General features: G+C 45.7%; 2 protein-coding genes across 2 annotated transcripts; both read left to right on the top strand.

Annotated features, from left to right (window-relative positions):
* Nucleotides 1-427: 427 nt before the first annotated feature.
* Nucleotides 428-3,708, top strand: LOC123441894 (endo-1,3;1,4-beta-D-glucanase-like). The gene is made up of 7 exons (XM_045118076.1): nucleotides 428-749; nucleotides 851-872; nucleotides 1,354-1,480; nucleotides 2,319-2,409; nucleotides 2,497-2,586; nucleotides 2,684-2,784; nucleotides 3,329-3,708. Exons 1-7 carry the CDS (start codon nucleotides 599-601, stop codon nucleotides 3,467-3,469), a joined length of 723 nt encoding a protein of 240 aa, XP_044974011.1. The 5' UTR covers nucleotides 428-598; the 3' UTR covers nucleotides 3,470-3,708.
* Nucleotides 3,709-6,443: 2,735 nt separating this feature from the next.
* LOC123399958 lies at nucleotides 6,444-13,535 on the top strand. Its single transcript, XM_045094352.1, has 3 exons — nucleotides 6,444-6,466; nucleotides 10,154-10,548; nucleotides 13,426-13,535. Exons 1-3 carry the CDS (start codon nucleotides 6,444-6,446, stop codon nucleotides 13,533-13,535), a joined length of 528 nt encoding a protein of 175 aa, XP_044950287.1.
* The last annotated feature ends 3,261 nt before the right edge of the window (nucleotides 13,536-16,796 follow it).

Below are 16,796 nucleotides of genomic sequence, written 5' to 3'. Positions count from 1 at the left end.
CGTCCTATAAAATACAACGTGAAGGCCCAAACCTAGAAAATGAGAGGAAAACTTCATTTATGTCATTTAATCTAGTTATCAATGAAAGATGTGTCATCTAATCAAACAGAAAAAAAGGTGTGTCATAGCATCAAAGTTCCAAAAAACGTGTGTCATATTATCAATTTTCTCGTGAGCCAGGTGAGAAGATGTATTTCTACTCTGCGCTTTTTCAAGGAAGCACTTTGCGCAAGAAAATGAGCCACTCTTCTATTATACTCTGTGGCAAAATGCCAAAATAAAAACAAGTAAAATCTGTGGCCCGCGCCACTGCCACTACGAAAAGGTTGCAGAGCATCAAATCAAATTGGGTCAGGACTGAGGTCACCCCAGTTCGCGGCCTCTCGCCAGTAAAGGTAAAGCGAAGGAAGGCCCAAAAGTCTGGGAGCTTCTACCATACGCGAACAGATTCGAAACGAGCCGCCAGTCACGCGTCCGCTGTCCTTCTCCCCCCATTTATTTCGTGTCGCTGCGGCGCTGTCGCTCGGTCCGCTTCCCAATCCCAATCTCATCGCCAGGCAATCACTCTCGCCCCTCCCCACCAGCGCGCGCGACGGACATGGCTAGCCCGCAGTGCTGCGCGAACCCACCGACGCTCAACCCCGCCGCCGGCGAGGGCAAGGTCGTCGACAGCTTCGGCGGGATCAAGGCGTACGTCGCCGGCGCCCAAGAGTCCAAGGCCGCCGTAGTTCTCATCTCCGACGTCTTCGGTAATACTCCTATATTTCTATCAGAACCCTTCTCTATTCGTATTCAAGTTCGGTTGCCGGTGACAGTGACCATAACGGCGCGACCTGTCTTCTGCTTGCAGGGTTTGGAGCGCCGAATCTGAGGTAGCATACGTTTGTGTGCTCTCTGATACCACACGAGTTCTGTTTTTGCACCGATATATTTTGGTTTAGCAACGATAGGTCTGTGGAGTCGGCAGAGCGCTGTTCTGTTCCCGGGGCGGCGGCGTTATCCCTGTGAAGGAATTGCTTTTCGCCTGCCGTTTTTGTAGGTCTTGCATATTGTTCAGAACTTGGGCAATTTCGTCTTGCCATCTTCTAATACTAGTAGGTCTGTGATACGCGGAAGTCGTCCACATGAGAAAGACAAAGGAAATTATAAAATTATAATCACACTCACCACATAGAAGCTCCAATGTTGTTCACACAATTTATGGTTGGGATTTTAGCTCGGCTGTTAGATTTTGAATTAGTTCAGTGGACTTTTATTTATGAGATGATGGCATATGCCCTATACTTTAGTTTTATCGCAAGCAGCGAGTGTCACCTATGAGGAAGTTTTGATATAGTTTCTTTGCTCATGAAGGAAGATAGCCGATAAAGTTGCTGCGTCTGGATATTTCGTTGTGGTGCCAGATTTCTTGCATGGGGATCCATATGTACCTGAAGACGCTGACAGACCAATAGCAGTGTGGATCAAGGAGCATACCGCGGTTTGTTATCCCTTGATTCCCTGAAACCTTGTTCTTTTATTGATCCTGTAAAAGTTCAGGCTACGTCGCTTTAGTTTATGTTTAAGGTTTACGTTTCGGAAGCTTTCCAGTTTCCATCGCATGGCATTGCTGGTCTTGGTACTTTGATTCGGACAGTGTTAACTAAAGTAACCGAGGGTGGGATGTGATGATAAAACCAATAGGTCCAAACCTAACAACATGTACTGTATATGGCAGCATGATATGACTTTGTGAGAATATATTTAGGCTATTATCCTTATCTTCCACCAATGTGGATAAACTCTCTTGGGTCAGAAGAATAGAGTGGAAGGCAGGAGAAGCGTTTCTGCTCCCGGGCTCATCTACACCCCGCTGACGAAAAAAAATCAAAAGAAATATTAGAAAAATTAAAAAAAATCCAATTTTTTTTGTGTGGTAGACAATTAGATGCGTGATGTCCACTGCAAATATAAACCTATTTGGACATCTGAGGAGCTCTCAGCAAAAGAGACAAATCGGTATCTGTAACAAAGGTTAACTGTTCATGAACTTCTCTGACCTGATTTGTCTTCTTTGCTGAGAGCTGCTCAGATGTCCAAATAAGATGAAATTTGCAGTGGACCTCACGCATCTAATTGTCTACCACACAATTTTTTTTGGCATTTTTTTTTTTCTAGTATTTGTTTTGATTTTTTCCGTCAACGGGAGCAGATGAGCCCGGGAGCAGACTCGAATCATCGGTGGAAGGCGCTCTACTTAGCTGATAGGGATTTGAGTTACTTCTCCCTGAATTCAATTTGACATCTAATATAAACGAATAAATTGTTCCTCTATACAGGGAAAAGCATTTGAAGAGGCAAAGCCTGTTATCGCTGCTCTAAAGGAACAAGGAGCGTCTAGTGTTGGGGCTGCAGGTTATTGTTGGGGTGGTAAGCACTGTTTTGTCTTGTTACATCTGAACCCAAACTCCAAGGTTTAACCTGCTAAACATTGTGCTTCTTCTTCCCACATATCAGCAAAGGTAGTCGCAGAGTTAGCGAAAGCTAATGAGATCCAGACAGCCGTTATGTCGCATCCTTCTTTTGTTACTGTCGATGATATAAAAGGTAAAATCTCTTCCTTGAGAGTTTCAGATAGATACTCGAACATTGTTTCATTTTAAAGGTTTCAGATTATTAATATATGACATGTGCTATATCTCAGAGGTGAAATGCCCCATCGCTGTACTTGGAGCTGAAACTGATGTGATGTCCCCACCAGAATTGGTCAAGGAGTTCGAGCAGGTTCTATCATCTAACTCAGGGGTAAGTTCTAATTTCTAGCAACCTGATCTTCAAGTCAACCATGGTGTTCACAAGGTATAGAATATCTGATATAACTAAGGCTAAACTAAGCTGCTAAATTTGAAACTGTCCCGGTGTGAAACTGTATCTCATCAGAATACTGTCTGGTTGTTCCAGCATTACGAGTTACTTCCTTCCCAAATTATTTACTAATTTTCCTTTTGATGTTAGGGTAGTTATCTGACATTTATAAAAAAATAAAAAGCCATCCAGCCTTTATGGCTTTTACTTGATAATTCCCTGGACTAAGCATTTTATATTTAGAAGCTAGTGTAATTAACCATCTGAGCGTCTTGTTTCTTGAAAGTAAGAAGGCAATTCTATTCTATATTCACTAGTATTCAGGTATCATACAGGTTATTATGAAAAAGACGTGAAATTTTGTGAAAAAGTAAATGAGAAAATAGAGTTCAATGTGCATAAATTGGAGTCACATTATTGTTTGAGAACTGGAGTCAAAATCTTCCATCCTGAATTCCTGATAAGATATCTTATGGTTGTACAGATTGCTCACTTTGTCAAGATCTTCCCTGGGGTTTCTCATGGATGGACCGTGAGATATAATGGCGAAGATGCGGCTGCTGTAAAGAGCGCCGAGGAGGCCCTGACAGACATGATTGACTGGTTTAACAAGAACCTCAAGTGAACCTGAATTAGCGGCCCTCCTTTTGTAATAACTAATAAGCCTGTGTCATTCTTCACGAGTCATCACGCGAGCATCCGGGGTTTATGTTATGGTGTTTGCTCTAGCCGATGCCTATAGGACATGCGTCTTTGTCTGTCGCAGGCGTGCTGGTTGGTGTGTGATTGCTCATTCCGGGGTCTGCTTGTGCTGAACACTGAACTATTGTGCTAAATAAAATGTGGTGCCTGCAGTTTTAGAGAGACGCACTTCCCTGGTGATTTCCTCATTTTATCCTTTTTGTTTGTTGTCCGATAGGGAAGGACAGGTCGTTACCGAGGACCAGCGGCATCCTCAGCAGGTCGGAGGAGGACTTTTGCACTGTTCTGACACTCTCAACAATCTGTGTCACAAACTGAACTCGATTTAAAAGTATTTATCTTTTTAAAAATGTCATAGTCCGTGGTGTTGCCGCTGCACGTAGAAATCGTCAGTCTTGCTTGTGTTTTTGCTCCACATTCCAATGCTGAACTAGCTCGTTTCTTTGATCCACATGAAAACACCACACCTTATGACGTTGCTGCCTAGGCCGACACGCCATTAGCTTTGTCGTTTCTAGCATGCACATGGCAGCTGCGAACGGTTGAGGCGGCCAGGGTGCAGGAGCGGCAGCCGGCAGGAAAGCAACAGCGCAATGACTTTTACCCAGGCCGTATCAGCTGGCGCACTGCAGTTTGGACGTATCCAAAGGATGGGGGCTCTTCAATCTGGGGATAGAAAACTCCAGAATCAGTTCAGTCCTTCCCGCTCTACTCCGGTTTCGAGCTGTAGCATTATCCTTACCTTCACATGCCTGTGCGCCCTCCATTCCTTTGGTAAAGTAAAACAGACTCAGTGGTGGTTGAGGGCATGCAAGGCAGAGGCGCCGGGGCTTGCATGGCAGCATCTTGTTTTCTTGTGACCACGCCGCAGCAGCTCGCGCGCACGCCGCAACAGCTCACTACGAACGCCAAAGCTAATGGCGTTTCAGCCTGGGCAGCAACGCCATAGGGCGTCGCGTTTCCGTGTGGATCAGAGATGCGAGCTAGTTAGGAGTTTGAATATGGAAAAGAAACGCTAAGATGGACTGGTGTTTCTACGTGCAGCATCAACGCCACGGGCTGTGACGTTTCTAAAAAAAGTCAGATCGTGAAATACTTTCAGGTAGAGTTCAGTTTGTGAGAAAGATTACCAAAAGGGTCAGAACAGTGCAAAAAGCCCTCGGAGGACAGGCGCGGCCGAGGGACGACCATTAGCAGGGCACCGGAGTTGTCAAACGGCACAACGAGATGGATGGCGGCCGGATGAGGGTGCGGGTGTGAAATTTCACTGGTGCCATAAAAAACCGAATGGAGGACATCTTGTTCTCAAAGGCATTTCCAATGTGGACCCGCAAACCTCTGGCATGCGTTCGTTCGAACCATGTTGTCTGGACCGTCGGAGCTATCCAACACAGTCATGTATCGGTCTCGGATGCGTTTTCTCCCGCAACCAGAGACAAACATGGGGTTTTGTGGGAGTTCGGATCGCTTCCACCCCAGCTTCTGACCGTGGCCTATCCAAACCATCTACCCTTCTCTCTCGTGCTTTCCTTTCGATGCATGTGCCGCTTGCCATGGTGGATTCATGCCGGCCCAGAGCCTGTCGCAAGCGACACTGATGCCGCGATGTGAACGGAGGGAGGGAGGACAACGTTGACCGCCACGACCTCTTGGGAGCTGCCGCTTTAGTGCAGACGCGGGTTTCCGAGGAACCAACTCCGGTCGCTGCGCCGCATTGAAGTGGTTGATTGGCCCTTCGCATGGCCTGGCTGCGGCTATATAAACCGCACTTCGACGCCGTCCACATCGCATCATCCTCCTTCTCCCCCCTCTTCCCGGTCATCTCCCTTCACATCTTCGGCGATGGGCAAGTCCTGGGCGTTGGCAGACGACGCTTCTAGGGCGGGCTCTGGCAGATCATGGCGATGTCGCCCTCCAACTCTGGACCTGTCGTCCTCATTAGCGGGCAACTCCTCGACGAAGGTAGAGATTGTCATCTCCTTCGTCAACTAGGAGGACCAGTCGCCATAGCCGCAGCAGTCCGCGCATGCGGTAGTTGGCCAAATGTATGCCACCATCGACACGTAGCACGAGGAGAAGATGAAGCTGATGCTTCGTCGCTCCGTGCTCCACCTCAACGACCCGGTGGTGTGGGACGCTCCCCCCATGAAGCCGGAGTTGGCATCCCCTCCGCGCTCTCTGCCGCGCAATCGTAGCGTCTAAATAGGACGTCACATGAAGGAAGAACGCATCTTGCCGCCACCAATGCGCAAGAAGAAGCAACGACTCTCTCTGTCGCCCCGGCGCGTGAAGGAGGAGAGGCTCACTCCACCCCAACGCGTTAAAGTGGAGCGTTGCTTGTTGTCGCCCGTGCCCAATGCGACCGAGAAAGCATGCGGTCGACTTCGATACTATCTCAGCATCGGCGGCAACGACAACTCTTCGTCGTCTCGAAGTGCCATAACAGCGCAGGAGTATGACGGCGGGGACGACGCTCGCAGGACAGGCATAATGTGGCGCGCTGCTCGGTGTTCCCTGACTTCGACGTCCCATCGCCACGTCGCAGTGGACCTAGAGCTAGCATACGCGTGGGCTCTGGACCGCTCCGTGATGTCGGCAGGGACGAGCAAACGCTGTCTCCGCCGCCTCAATAGGGAGATGGCCAAGTACGACGAGGAGTGGTCTCACAACAAGATTGGTGCCGCCAATGCCTCATCCTCCAAGTTCCACCGACCTCCCCCCTCACATCCTCGATGGTTGCAGCCGCCCTGCGCACTGCGCAAGAGGAAGCGAAGAGGATTATCCATGAGCAACAAGCGATTGCTAGGAAGCCCTGCCGTGACACCGACACCTTCTGTCGCCTGAAGCCGGACGACGGAGCGGGCGACGATGGCGGAGGAGTCGTTGGCCAGCCCGACATGGCGTACAAGGTCACCGTCACGTAAAAGGTAGTTTAGGGTTTTAACTTAAGGTTTTTAGTTTACTGGACGAAATATCATTTGGTTTTGTGTACAAATTATCCTATTTCAAATGAAATCTGTCATGTTTATATTAAATTCACTCGATTTGCACAAATTTCGTCCGGTTGGTTTAAATTGTTGTTAAAATGTATGCCACTACAGTTGGATTGCATCCTCATGCATCCGGTTCCCCGTATTGGCCCCCCTTGTCCGTGGACGCGTGCATGAGGAAATTTTGCGAGTCGTCATTGGAGATGCCTTAAGAGAATCTACCGTGGATAGCATATCCCGACCCTCCAACACTCGCAGACAGTGATCAATCATTCCTCTACATCCAGTTATCTCATACTTGAAAGCTTAAATCCATACAAAACATGCAAACGAGGAAATCTATGTACTATGTAGATCAGATAACCTCCGCCACTTGGGAAACCGAGAACTCTGTCATGAGTCCTTCATGTTGAAGCTCGCAGCCAGCGCCAACTTCTTCTCTGGCTGCTCCACCTCGTCCTACTTCAGATCCCCTTATCATCCTCCTCTAGATCCGCTCCTCTTCCTTCTCCTGCAGCTTCGGCGAGTCCGAAGGCATGCGTGATGCGATGCGTCTCGTCCGGATCTCCTCCTCAATTTGGAAAAAGATCTCTGGTGTGAGCAGAGCATACAATGTCTTCTTTTGTAGGACCATGGTGAAGCCGCACGCAGTGGGAAAAGAAAGGTGGATGGACTCAGACTGGTGGCGCGAAGAGGAAGGAAGTGGATATGGGTAGTGTTGGGAGACACCTTCCGCCTTAAAAAGCCAAACTCCAGCCCTCGAGCGATGAGCCAGAGTGGCGTCACGCGACCTTCAGCCTCATCGGAGAAGATGCTCGTCGAACCATCGCGTTTATGGGTGTCTCCCAATGGGACCCCATCGTCAGTCTGACATTATGGGCGCGTCCGGTCACGTCTGGGATTTTCATGTCGGCCTATATTTGACTAGATATGAGGTTTGCCAGTCAGGCTGAATGTTTGAGATTCGTTTGAGGCATCCGTATGGGTTTGCTTTTTATCGGTCATTGACCGGGCTCGACGTTTAGGGGAGTTTGGTGCCTAGTCGTAGATGCTCTAAATGATGTGACTAGTGAGGTTTTTTTGGACCCATGGCAGGAATAGGAAGGTAGGAGAAGAGGGATCGGGGAGCATGTGGGTGTACTCGCTTTAGTTGGAGATAAGGTGAAATGGGTGTGCAGGGTCCATGAAGCATGTGGCAAGATAGGAGGCGGTCGACGCATGAGATGTTTTCGGTCAGTTAGTGCAACTACAACGGGTCGATCCGAATAGCCCACCCGTATCCGTTTGAGTCAAAAGGGATAAAAGCGTCGGCCTGACGCGCCCATCCAAACCTAAAACACATCCACGTCGTGTCCGTTTGGATGCTTTTCAGGCTCAAATTTTGGCCGCACTTGCATCCACGTAGACAAGAAACGAACACGACACACGTCTTCTCGGTGTTCGTTGCGGCCCCACTTCTCTGTTGCCCATCCAGCACCCTCAGTCATATTAAATGCGACCATCTAACTCGCCCGCCTGACAGTGAATGTAAGCTATCGGTCATCATCCTTTTTAATGGAAGCATGCGGCTGGCGAGACCTCATCCACTTCTCTCCCCGTCTCCATCTGCCCACACTTGCGCCCTGGCCGTCAACAGCAAACCCTAGTCCTAGCCGGCTCCATCCACCATCCACCATGGGGTTTTTCAGCAAAGGAAAGGGCAAGCTCACCCCCACGGACAAAATCTTCCCGGACGCTGCCGACACCTCACTGTGGAGCATCGCCGCGGAAACGCAAGCGCTTGTACATCCGAGTCCAGCAAGCTATGTGGCACTAGCAGTACATGCAGGCGCTCCCATACCTCGATGTTAACCTCCTCCATGGTTGGCATCTCGATCCCCATCGTATCCTGATGACCCACAAGTATAGGTGATCAATCATAGTCGTTTCAATATGAAAATGACGCGCGGTTTTCAACAAGGTATTCTGTGCAAGTGCTGTAAGTAAGAGTGATATATAGTTTGGTAGCAAGATAATTCGTAAAAAGTGATAAGTAACAGTAGTAACAAAGGTGTAGCAAAGTGGCCTAATCCTTTTTATAGCAAAGGACAAGCTCGAAAGTTCTCTTATATAAATCAAAGTGTTCTCGAGGACACATGGGACTTTTCATCTAGTCACATTCATCATGTTTAGTTGATTCGCGTTTGTTACCTTGATAATTTGATATGTGGGTGGACCGATGATTGGACACTATTCTTAGTTGAAAAAATGACCCACTTATGATTACCCCCTCTCGCAAGTATTCATAACTATGAAAGAAGAAGTAAGATAAATCTAACCAAAGCATGAAACATGTGGATCCAAATCAGCCCCACATGGAATAACGCATAAACTAGGTTTAAGCTTCCGCCACACTAGTTACCCATCACCTAATTATTACTCCACAATGTCTTCCCTTAGGACCAAGTATGGCGAGTGTCATGTACTCAACTTTCACATGACACCACTAATGGAAGAGCAACATACATATCATCAAAATATCGAACGAATACAAAATTCACATGATTACTTATAACAAGACTTGTCTTATGTCCTAAACAACAAAAGTAACTACTCACAAAGCATGTTCATGTTCAAGATCATAGGAGTATTGAATATCATTAAGGATCTGAACATATAATCTTCCACCAAATAAACCAACTAACATCAACTACAAGATGTAATCAACACTACTAGCAACCCATGGGTACCAATATGAGGTTTTAGGAAAAAGATTGAATATAAGATATGAACTAGGGTTTTGGATGAGATGGTGCTGGTGAAGATGCTGATGAAGATTGATCCTTCCAGGAATAAGGAAGCGTTGGTGATGACGATGGCTTCAATTTCTCCCTCACGGAGGGAAACTTCCCTCACAGAATCGCTCTAACGTAGAGCAGAAGTGCTCATGATCCTGTTTCCGCCTGGAGACATTAATGCTTCATCCTGAAAGTATCCTCTTTGTTTTTAGGCTAAAAACCATCACATGGCAGAAATATGGGCACCACAGGCTGCTTGTGGGACGCACAAGGCATTAGGGCGTGCCCTATTGCCTTGTGGACAACTGGTGCTGTGACACCCTCGATTAAGTACTACAGTAATCCTTGTATTCAAGCTACAATAATATGAGGATTAAGCTAATCCAAGTATGATCAATATTGGAATCAAACCCTAATTCAATTTTCTTGCAATTTAAATTCTTTCAAAAAGTGGATTTAAAAGTTTGGTAAATCAGCAAATAAAAATTATGAATGGGTTACAAATATTCTCCTCGTATTTATGAAATTGTAAACTACTTTTTACAAAGTATTTTAGTACCTCAAAACATTATTTGTTTAATCACCTTATATGAGTTTAAACATATTTCAATTGCCCCCAAACTTTTTGTAGTAGTGCTAATATTGCAAAGTAAATATTGGGCCAAACTCCATAAGTTTCAAGTCTTTTGTTGAGGAAGTAAAATGAAACAGTAGAAATAAACTAATAAAAACATAAAAAGGTAATAAAAAGAAAAGTCCCCTGTTTTTCCCCTAGGCCTTAGCCCCTCCAGCGGGCCCAACCCACCCCACTCACCCCAACCTCCTGCTAAATGGAGGCAGGAGGGTCGTGGTGGTCATTTGGCCACGTCCCAGACTGGCAAGGGTGCGGTGGCAGCCATCCCGCGGCTGTATAACGCCGGCCACCGCCCCCTTCGCGCGGACCCTAACTCGTTTCCCCTCTCGCCTCTCCCGGTCTCCCCTCATCCTCCTCCCTCGCCCGAGCCTCGAGTCGCCGCGCCGCCGATGTCCGCACGCTCCGGCACCTCCCCGAGCAGCGCCTAGTCGTTTAGCAGCTCCAGGGGGTCCCCTTCTTCCTCTACGTCGCAAGATCGACGCCGAGGAGCGCCACAACGTCTCATGTGTTGTTCCCCTCGCCAGGATCTGCCTGGCTGTCGCCTCGTCGCGCTCGACTCCAGCAAGCCCCGGCTTCCCCGAGCGCCTCCCTCACCTCCCCTGTGAGGCCCTCCTCCGTCTCCCTCTTCCCTCGCTGTCGTTTCCATCGTTGTTAAGGCACCCCCGTACTCGGACGTCGTGACTGAAGCTCTGCTTCTCATGCGCATGCACTCCTGCCTCTGAGCGCTCACGCGTCTGCCTACACGCGGTCCGCTCCCTCCCTTTGCTGCTTCCGGCGTGTCGCACCCAGCCGCGCCCATTGTTGTTCCCACATCTCTGCACCGCGCCCTGTGTGTGCCACTGTAGCATGCCCGTGCTCACCGGCGACACTAGCGCTTCTCGTCGCTCGCTGACCTTGCCGCTGCTAACCCCGCGCTCGTCGTGGCCATTGCTGCTCGGGCCTCTCCTGCCCGCTGCTGCTCCCATGGCCCCTACCACTACTGTCGGCGCCCGCGCCGCCCCCGGCCATGACTGTCCGTTCGCCCGACTCGCCGCTGCGCTGGCCCGACGGCCTCGCCGCGCCCTCGCCCGACCAGTAGCGGTGTGCGTACCGCACAACCGCGGCCACAGCGGGCCGGCTCTCCGCCACTAACCCCCACTACTAATTGGATTAAAGGCTAATGCCCCCACTAACCCCCTAGCCCTATGACACGTGGGGCCATCCCCACTAAACGTTTCTAAAGTAAAATAAAAATAACGATTAAAATAGTAATTAAGTTAATTAGTTAAATAATTAACCCATGGCTTAATTTACCTCTGAGATCACTCTTTAATCAATTAGATTAGATAATTAGGTTAACTAAAACAAATCTGTTTAATTGAATCTATTAATAGGTAAGTAGGGTATGACATGTGGGACCAGCTCCAATTAAAACTAACTAAAAATGTTTAATTAAACCTGTTAATTAGTTTAGTTTAATTAGAGAATGATAGGTGGGGCCCCCTAAATTAATCTAGTTAATTATTAATTAAACTAAATTAAAATGTGAGTATGACACAAGGTACCCACTCGACAGAGCTTACCAGTCAATAGGACTATTGACTGTTGATTTCAAAAATGATTTTTTGAATCAAAATGACTTTAAATAATTTCTGGATATTAATATATCTTTGAAAATTAATATAAAATAATCCATAATCCTGATGAAAATAATTTGTACATGAAAGTTGATCAGAAAAACGAGGCGAACCCGGGTACGCTATCCGTTTGTCTTTCACACGTTTCAACATAGTGAACATGGAACTTTTCCGTCCGTTTCGCTTGTCCGGTAGTAGAGGGAGACCCATGAAATATCGCCAGATATTTTCCCGATCTGTCTATAACGTCTAATGCTGCGTTAGTGCATGGCTAGCCCTGCATATTGCCATGTCATACATAGTGTTGCATCTATGCTTATATTTATTGTTTCTTCCCCCTTCTTACCGGTAGACCTCGAGACTGACGCTCCTGCCGGGTACGACTACCCTCCTGACGACCAACCCTTTGCTGTAGAGAAACAAGTCAAGCAACCACCTTGATTATTCCTATATCGCCTATTCTTTCTCCCTCATTATTGCATTAGAATTTTGCTACTCTTGTAGTTAGCTCCTATATCTGATGCATAGCCTGTTTTTGATAAACTACCACTTTATTCTACTGCACCTTAAAACTGTTTAGTATAGGTGGAGTAGTCATCCCCTTTGACCCTTAGTCCAGTTGCCCCTGCTTCTTCATCAAGTCTCGATCATCTGATCGACGAACCATGACCCGTCACAACACTCACACCCCCTTAGTTGTACGATGCTACAGAGCAACTATTGAGTACCGAGGGTGACACCCTGTTACGTACTCCGATGTTAGCATTGTGGTGTAGTTGACTGGTGGTAGTTCTCGGAGGGTGATCCCTCCTTCACCACCTCCGATAACGACTCTGTTGTACAACCCATCAAGCGTGGCCCATCGAGAGTGATTCCTCCCTGACCACCTTGACGGTTACATCGTTCGGAATCCATCGAGGGTGATACCTCGGATCCCTCTGATGTTACAGCCGCACAACTACTTGACCTTGTTATTGAGAACTTGATGAATGGTGTGTTGCGGTGGATTCCCACGTGGATGAAGTGATGAGATAATTAAAATGCTAATGGATTTGGGTATTTGATCTGAGTTGGTAGGGAGACCTTTTTGCACTAACCTTCACGTGGGAGAAGTTATGGGTACTCGACGTCATGGTATCAGCCGAAGCTCTTCAGTCGTCAGCAATGGAGCGGCACGCGCCCGAGTGTCCTGGATAAGCGTTCTTGTAAAAGAGGTGCCAGGACTGACATCGTCCGCCATCGCATCGTGTAGGAGCGCAAAGGGTGATGGGCCCATGACCCCTGCGCGCTTAGGATTTAGACTGGCGGGCTAGCCTCTCTATTGAGCTTAGGTAGGGCTACAACGTGTTGATGTTCCCAGGCCGGGCCTGACCTAGGAAAGTGTGTCCGGCCAGAGTTTATCAAGCATGTTTGGTACCGTGGTGCACCCGCGCAGGGATGAAATTAACTATTTGAGTAGCTGTGTCCATGGTTACAGGACGATTTTGAGTTGTGACATGATCTTATACATCTTGAACTGTTACTTAAGTGGAATGTTTGCTCCGGGATTGCTTTCTCGCAGGGAGTCGAGGAAGGATCTTTGGGCATGACCTCATATTAAATTTGCTACAACAATATGACTATTATTGTGTTCTTGTTATACTACCGTCCATTGCTGCAAGACCCCTGAAGATGCTAGTCGTTCATAGGACAAGGCCTTCTCTCTCATTCTCGCATTGCTGCAGTCAGTCCACATATAACCCTTTTCTTTGATACCGATGCATACTTAGCAGAATTTTTGATGTCAGTCTTGCGAGTACTATGAATGAGTACTCACCGTTGCTTTTCTTCCCCTTTTTCCCTTGATATGTTGCTTCGACCAGATGATGGAACCGAGGAGATGGCATATCCCGCCGATGACGACTGCTACCCCCGACGGTGCCTGCTACCTCTTGAGCTTGCATTGGTTTTTCCCTTGAAGAGGAAAGGGTGATGCATCACAGTAGCGATAAGTATTTCCCTCAGTTTGAGAACCAAGGTATCAGTCCAATAGGAGTATCAAGATGAGGCACCAATGTACCAGCGCAAAAACAAACAAACTTGCACCGAACGCTATAAAGGGGTTGTCAATCCCTTCATGATTATTTGCAAGGTGAGATCTGAAGGTGGAACGTGCAACAAAGTAAAAGTGTAGATCTGAAAATATGATGTGAAGTAGACCCGGGGGCCATAGTGTTCACTAGAGGCTTCTCTCATGATAGCAAGTATTACGGTGGGTGAACGAATTACTGTCGAGCAATTGATAGAATCGCGCAAAGTCATGATGATATCTAAGGCAATTATCATACATATAGGCATCACGTCCGAGACAAGTAGACCGATACTTTCTGCATCTACTACTATTACTCAACACATCGACCGCTATCCAGCATGCATCTAGTGTATTGAGTTCATAACAAATAGAGTAACGCCTTAAGCAAGATGACATGATGTAGAGGGATAAATTCATGCAATATGATATAAACTCCATATTTTTACCCTTGATGGCAACAACACAATGCAATATGATATAAACTCCGTTTAAAATTCTCCTCTGAAAAAGGTCAAAAACACGGAAAAAACAGAAACTGGCACTTGGCAATGAGTTATTAGGTTAGTCCCAAAAAGATATAAAATAGCATATTCATGCATACAAAACATCCAAAGTTGACAACATAATAGCATGGAACCATAAAAAATTATAGATACGTTGGAGACGTATCAAGCATCCCCAAGCTTAACTCCTGCTCGTCCTCGAGTAGGGAAGTGATAAAGACTGAATTTTTGATGTGGAATGCTACCTAACATATTTTTCCTTTGAAACTTCTTTCTTGTGGCATGATCCCGACCGCCACACAAAGGATGACAATCAATAAATCAATTATGCTCCGACTTCCTAACATAGCGGTTCACTATACGTGCATGCTACGGGAATCACTAACTTCAACACAAGTATTTCTAAATTCACAACACCCTACTAACATAACTCTAATATTACCAAATCCATATCTCAAAACTTAATTGTTAGGAATCAAACTTCTCTTACTAATCAATGCACTTGAATATGGAAGTTTTTTATATCCTCTTTGGATGCCTATCATCTTTAGGACTAATTTCATAGCACACGCCAATTACCAAGTTACTGAGAGAGAGAGAGAGCACTCTCAAAAAGATATGAGTGAAGATCGAGAGTTTTTATTTCTACAAAATATGACACCGCCGTCCTCTACAAAGATTTAAGTGAAGCACTAGAGCAAAATTATCTAGCTCAAAAGATATAAGTGAAGCACATGCGAGCTAAATTGCCTAACTCAAAATATATAAGTGAAGCTCATTGAGTATTCTAGCAAATTCACGATGAGTGCATGTCCCTCTCAAAAAGGTGTGCAACAAGGATGATTGCGATAAAAAAAAGACTCCTATAATACACGACGCTCCAAGAAAAACACATATCATGTGGTGAATAAAAATATAGCTCCAAGTAACGTTACCAATGGATTGAAGACGGAAGAGGGGATGCCTCCCCGGGGCATCCCCAAGCTTAGGATTTTTGGTGTCCTTGAATTTGGCTTGGGAAGCCTTGGGAATCCCCAAGCTTAAGGTCTTTTAACTCTCTATCCCATTGTCCATGAGAACATCACCCAAAACTTGAAAACTTCACAACACAAAACTTAAACAGAAACTCGTGATATCATTAGCATAAGAAAACAAACTACCAACTCTTTAGGTACTATAGTAAACTTGATTTCTATTTAGATTGATGTTAGATTACTGTATTCTCACTTTTCCATGGCTAGTACCGCCCGACACTATCCATAGTTTCATCAAAATAAGCAATCAACACATTAAAAACAGAATCTGTCAAAAACAGACCAGTCTATAGCAATATGTATACTTAGTGTACTTATGGTATCCCAAAAATTCTGAAAGATTATTAAACTTAGGGCAATTTGCATATAAACCAGCAGCAAAAAGAACAAACTCAAAATCTCTTTCTGGATAGGAATTAAAAATAATTTCGTGAGCACAAAGTTTCTGTCTTTTTCAGCATGATCAAACAACCATCACCAAAACTAATCATAAAGGGTTTACTTGGCACAAACACAAAAAGAAACACAAAAAACACAATCATAACAGAATTATGATGGTGTGGACACAACAAAACAGAAAGCAAAAAGCAAAGATAAATCCATTGGGTTGCCTCCCAACAAGCGCTATTGTTTAACGCTCTTAGCTAGGCATAAGGCGATAGAATCAAGTATCGTCGTATTTGGTGCTCAAACCATAAGTAGCCCTCATCATGGATTCATATGCCAGTCTTATTTTCTTTCTAGGAAAGTGTTCCATGCCCTTCTTTAATGGAAATTGAAATCTAATATTCCCTTCCTTCATATCGATGACAACAGCAATAGTCCTAAGGAAAGGTCTACCAAGAATGATGGGACATGTCGGATTGCAATCAATATCAAGCACAATGAAATCTATGGGTACATAGTTCCTATTTTCAATAATAAGAACATCACTGATCCTTCCCATAGGTTTCTTAACAGTAGAATCCGCAAGATGCAAATTAAGAGAGCACTCATCAATCTCATTGAAGCCTAGAACATCACATAAAGACTTTGGAATAGCGGAAACACTAGCACCCAAATCACACAAAGCATTGCATTCATAGTTTTTAATCTTGATTTTGATAGTAGGTTCCCACTCATCATGAAGTTTTCTAGGAATAGATATCTCCAACTCAAGTTTCTCTTCGATAGATTTCATCATAACATCAACGATATGATCGGTAAAGGCCTTATTTTGGCTATAAGCATGTGGAGAGTTTAACATGGACTGCATCAAGGAAATACATTCAATCAAAGAGCAACTATCATAATTGAATTCCTTGAAATCCAAAGTAGTAATTTCATTACTACTCAAAGTTTTGATATCCTCTACTCCACTTTCAGTGCTTTTAGCATCAAGATAAATAGACTCCGAATCATTGGGGCATTTCTCAACCAAAGTGGACTCATAGGATTCAATAGGAGTCACACCAAGCACTTTAAGATCTTCGTGATTCTCATCACATATTTCAGGTTTAGCAGCCATTTTATTGACTAAGGTAGCCTGTTTATCAGAAATCTGGCCTACCAATTTTTCAAGACGAGCAAACTAAGAATTTAACACAAGGAATTCTTTGGCCATACCATCAACTTCTTTATTCGTA

The sequence above is a fragment of the Hordeum vulgare genome, chromosome 1H (assembly GCF_904849725.1).
Source record: "Hordeum vulgare subsp. vulgare chromosome 1H, MorexV3_pseudomolecules_assembly, whole genome shotgun sequence".
Taxonomy (NCBI): Eukaryota; Viridiplantae; Streptophyta; class Magnoliopsida; order Poales; family Poaceae; genus Hordeum; species Hordeum vulgare.
This window is presented reverse-complemented; position numbering and strand designations above follow the sequence as displayed.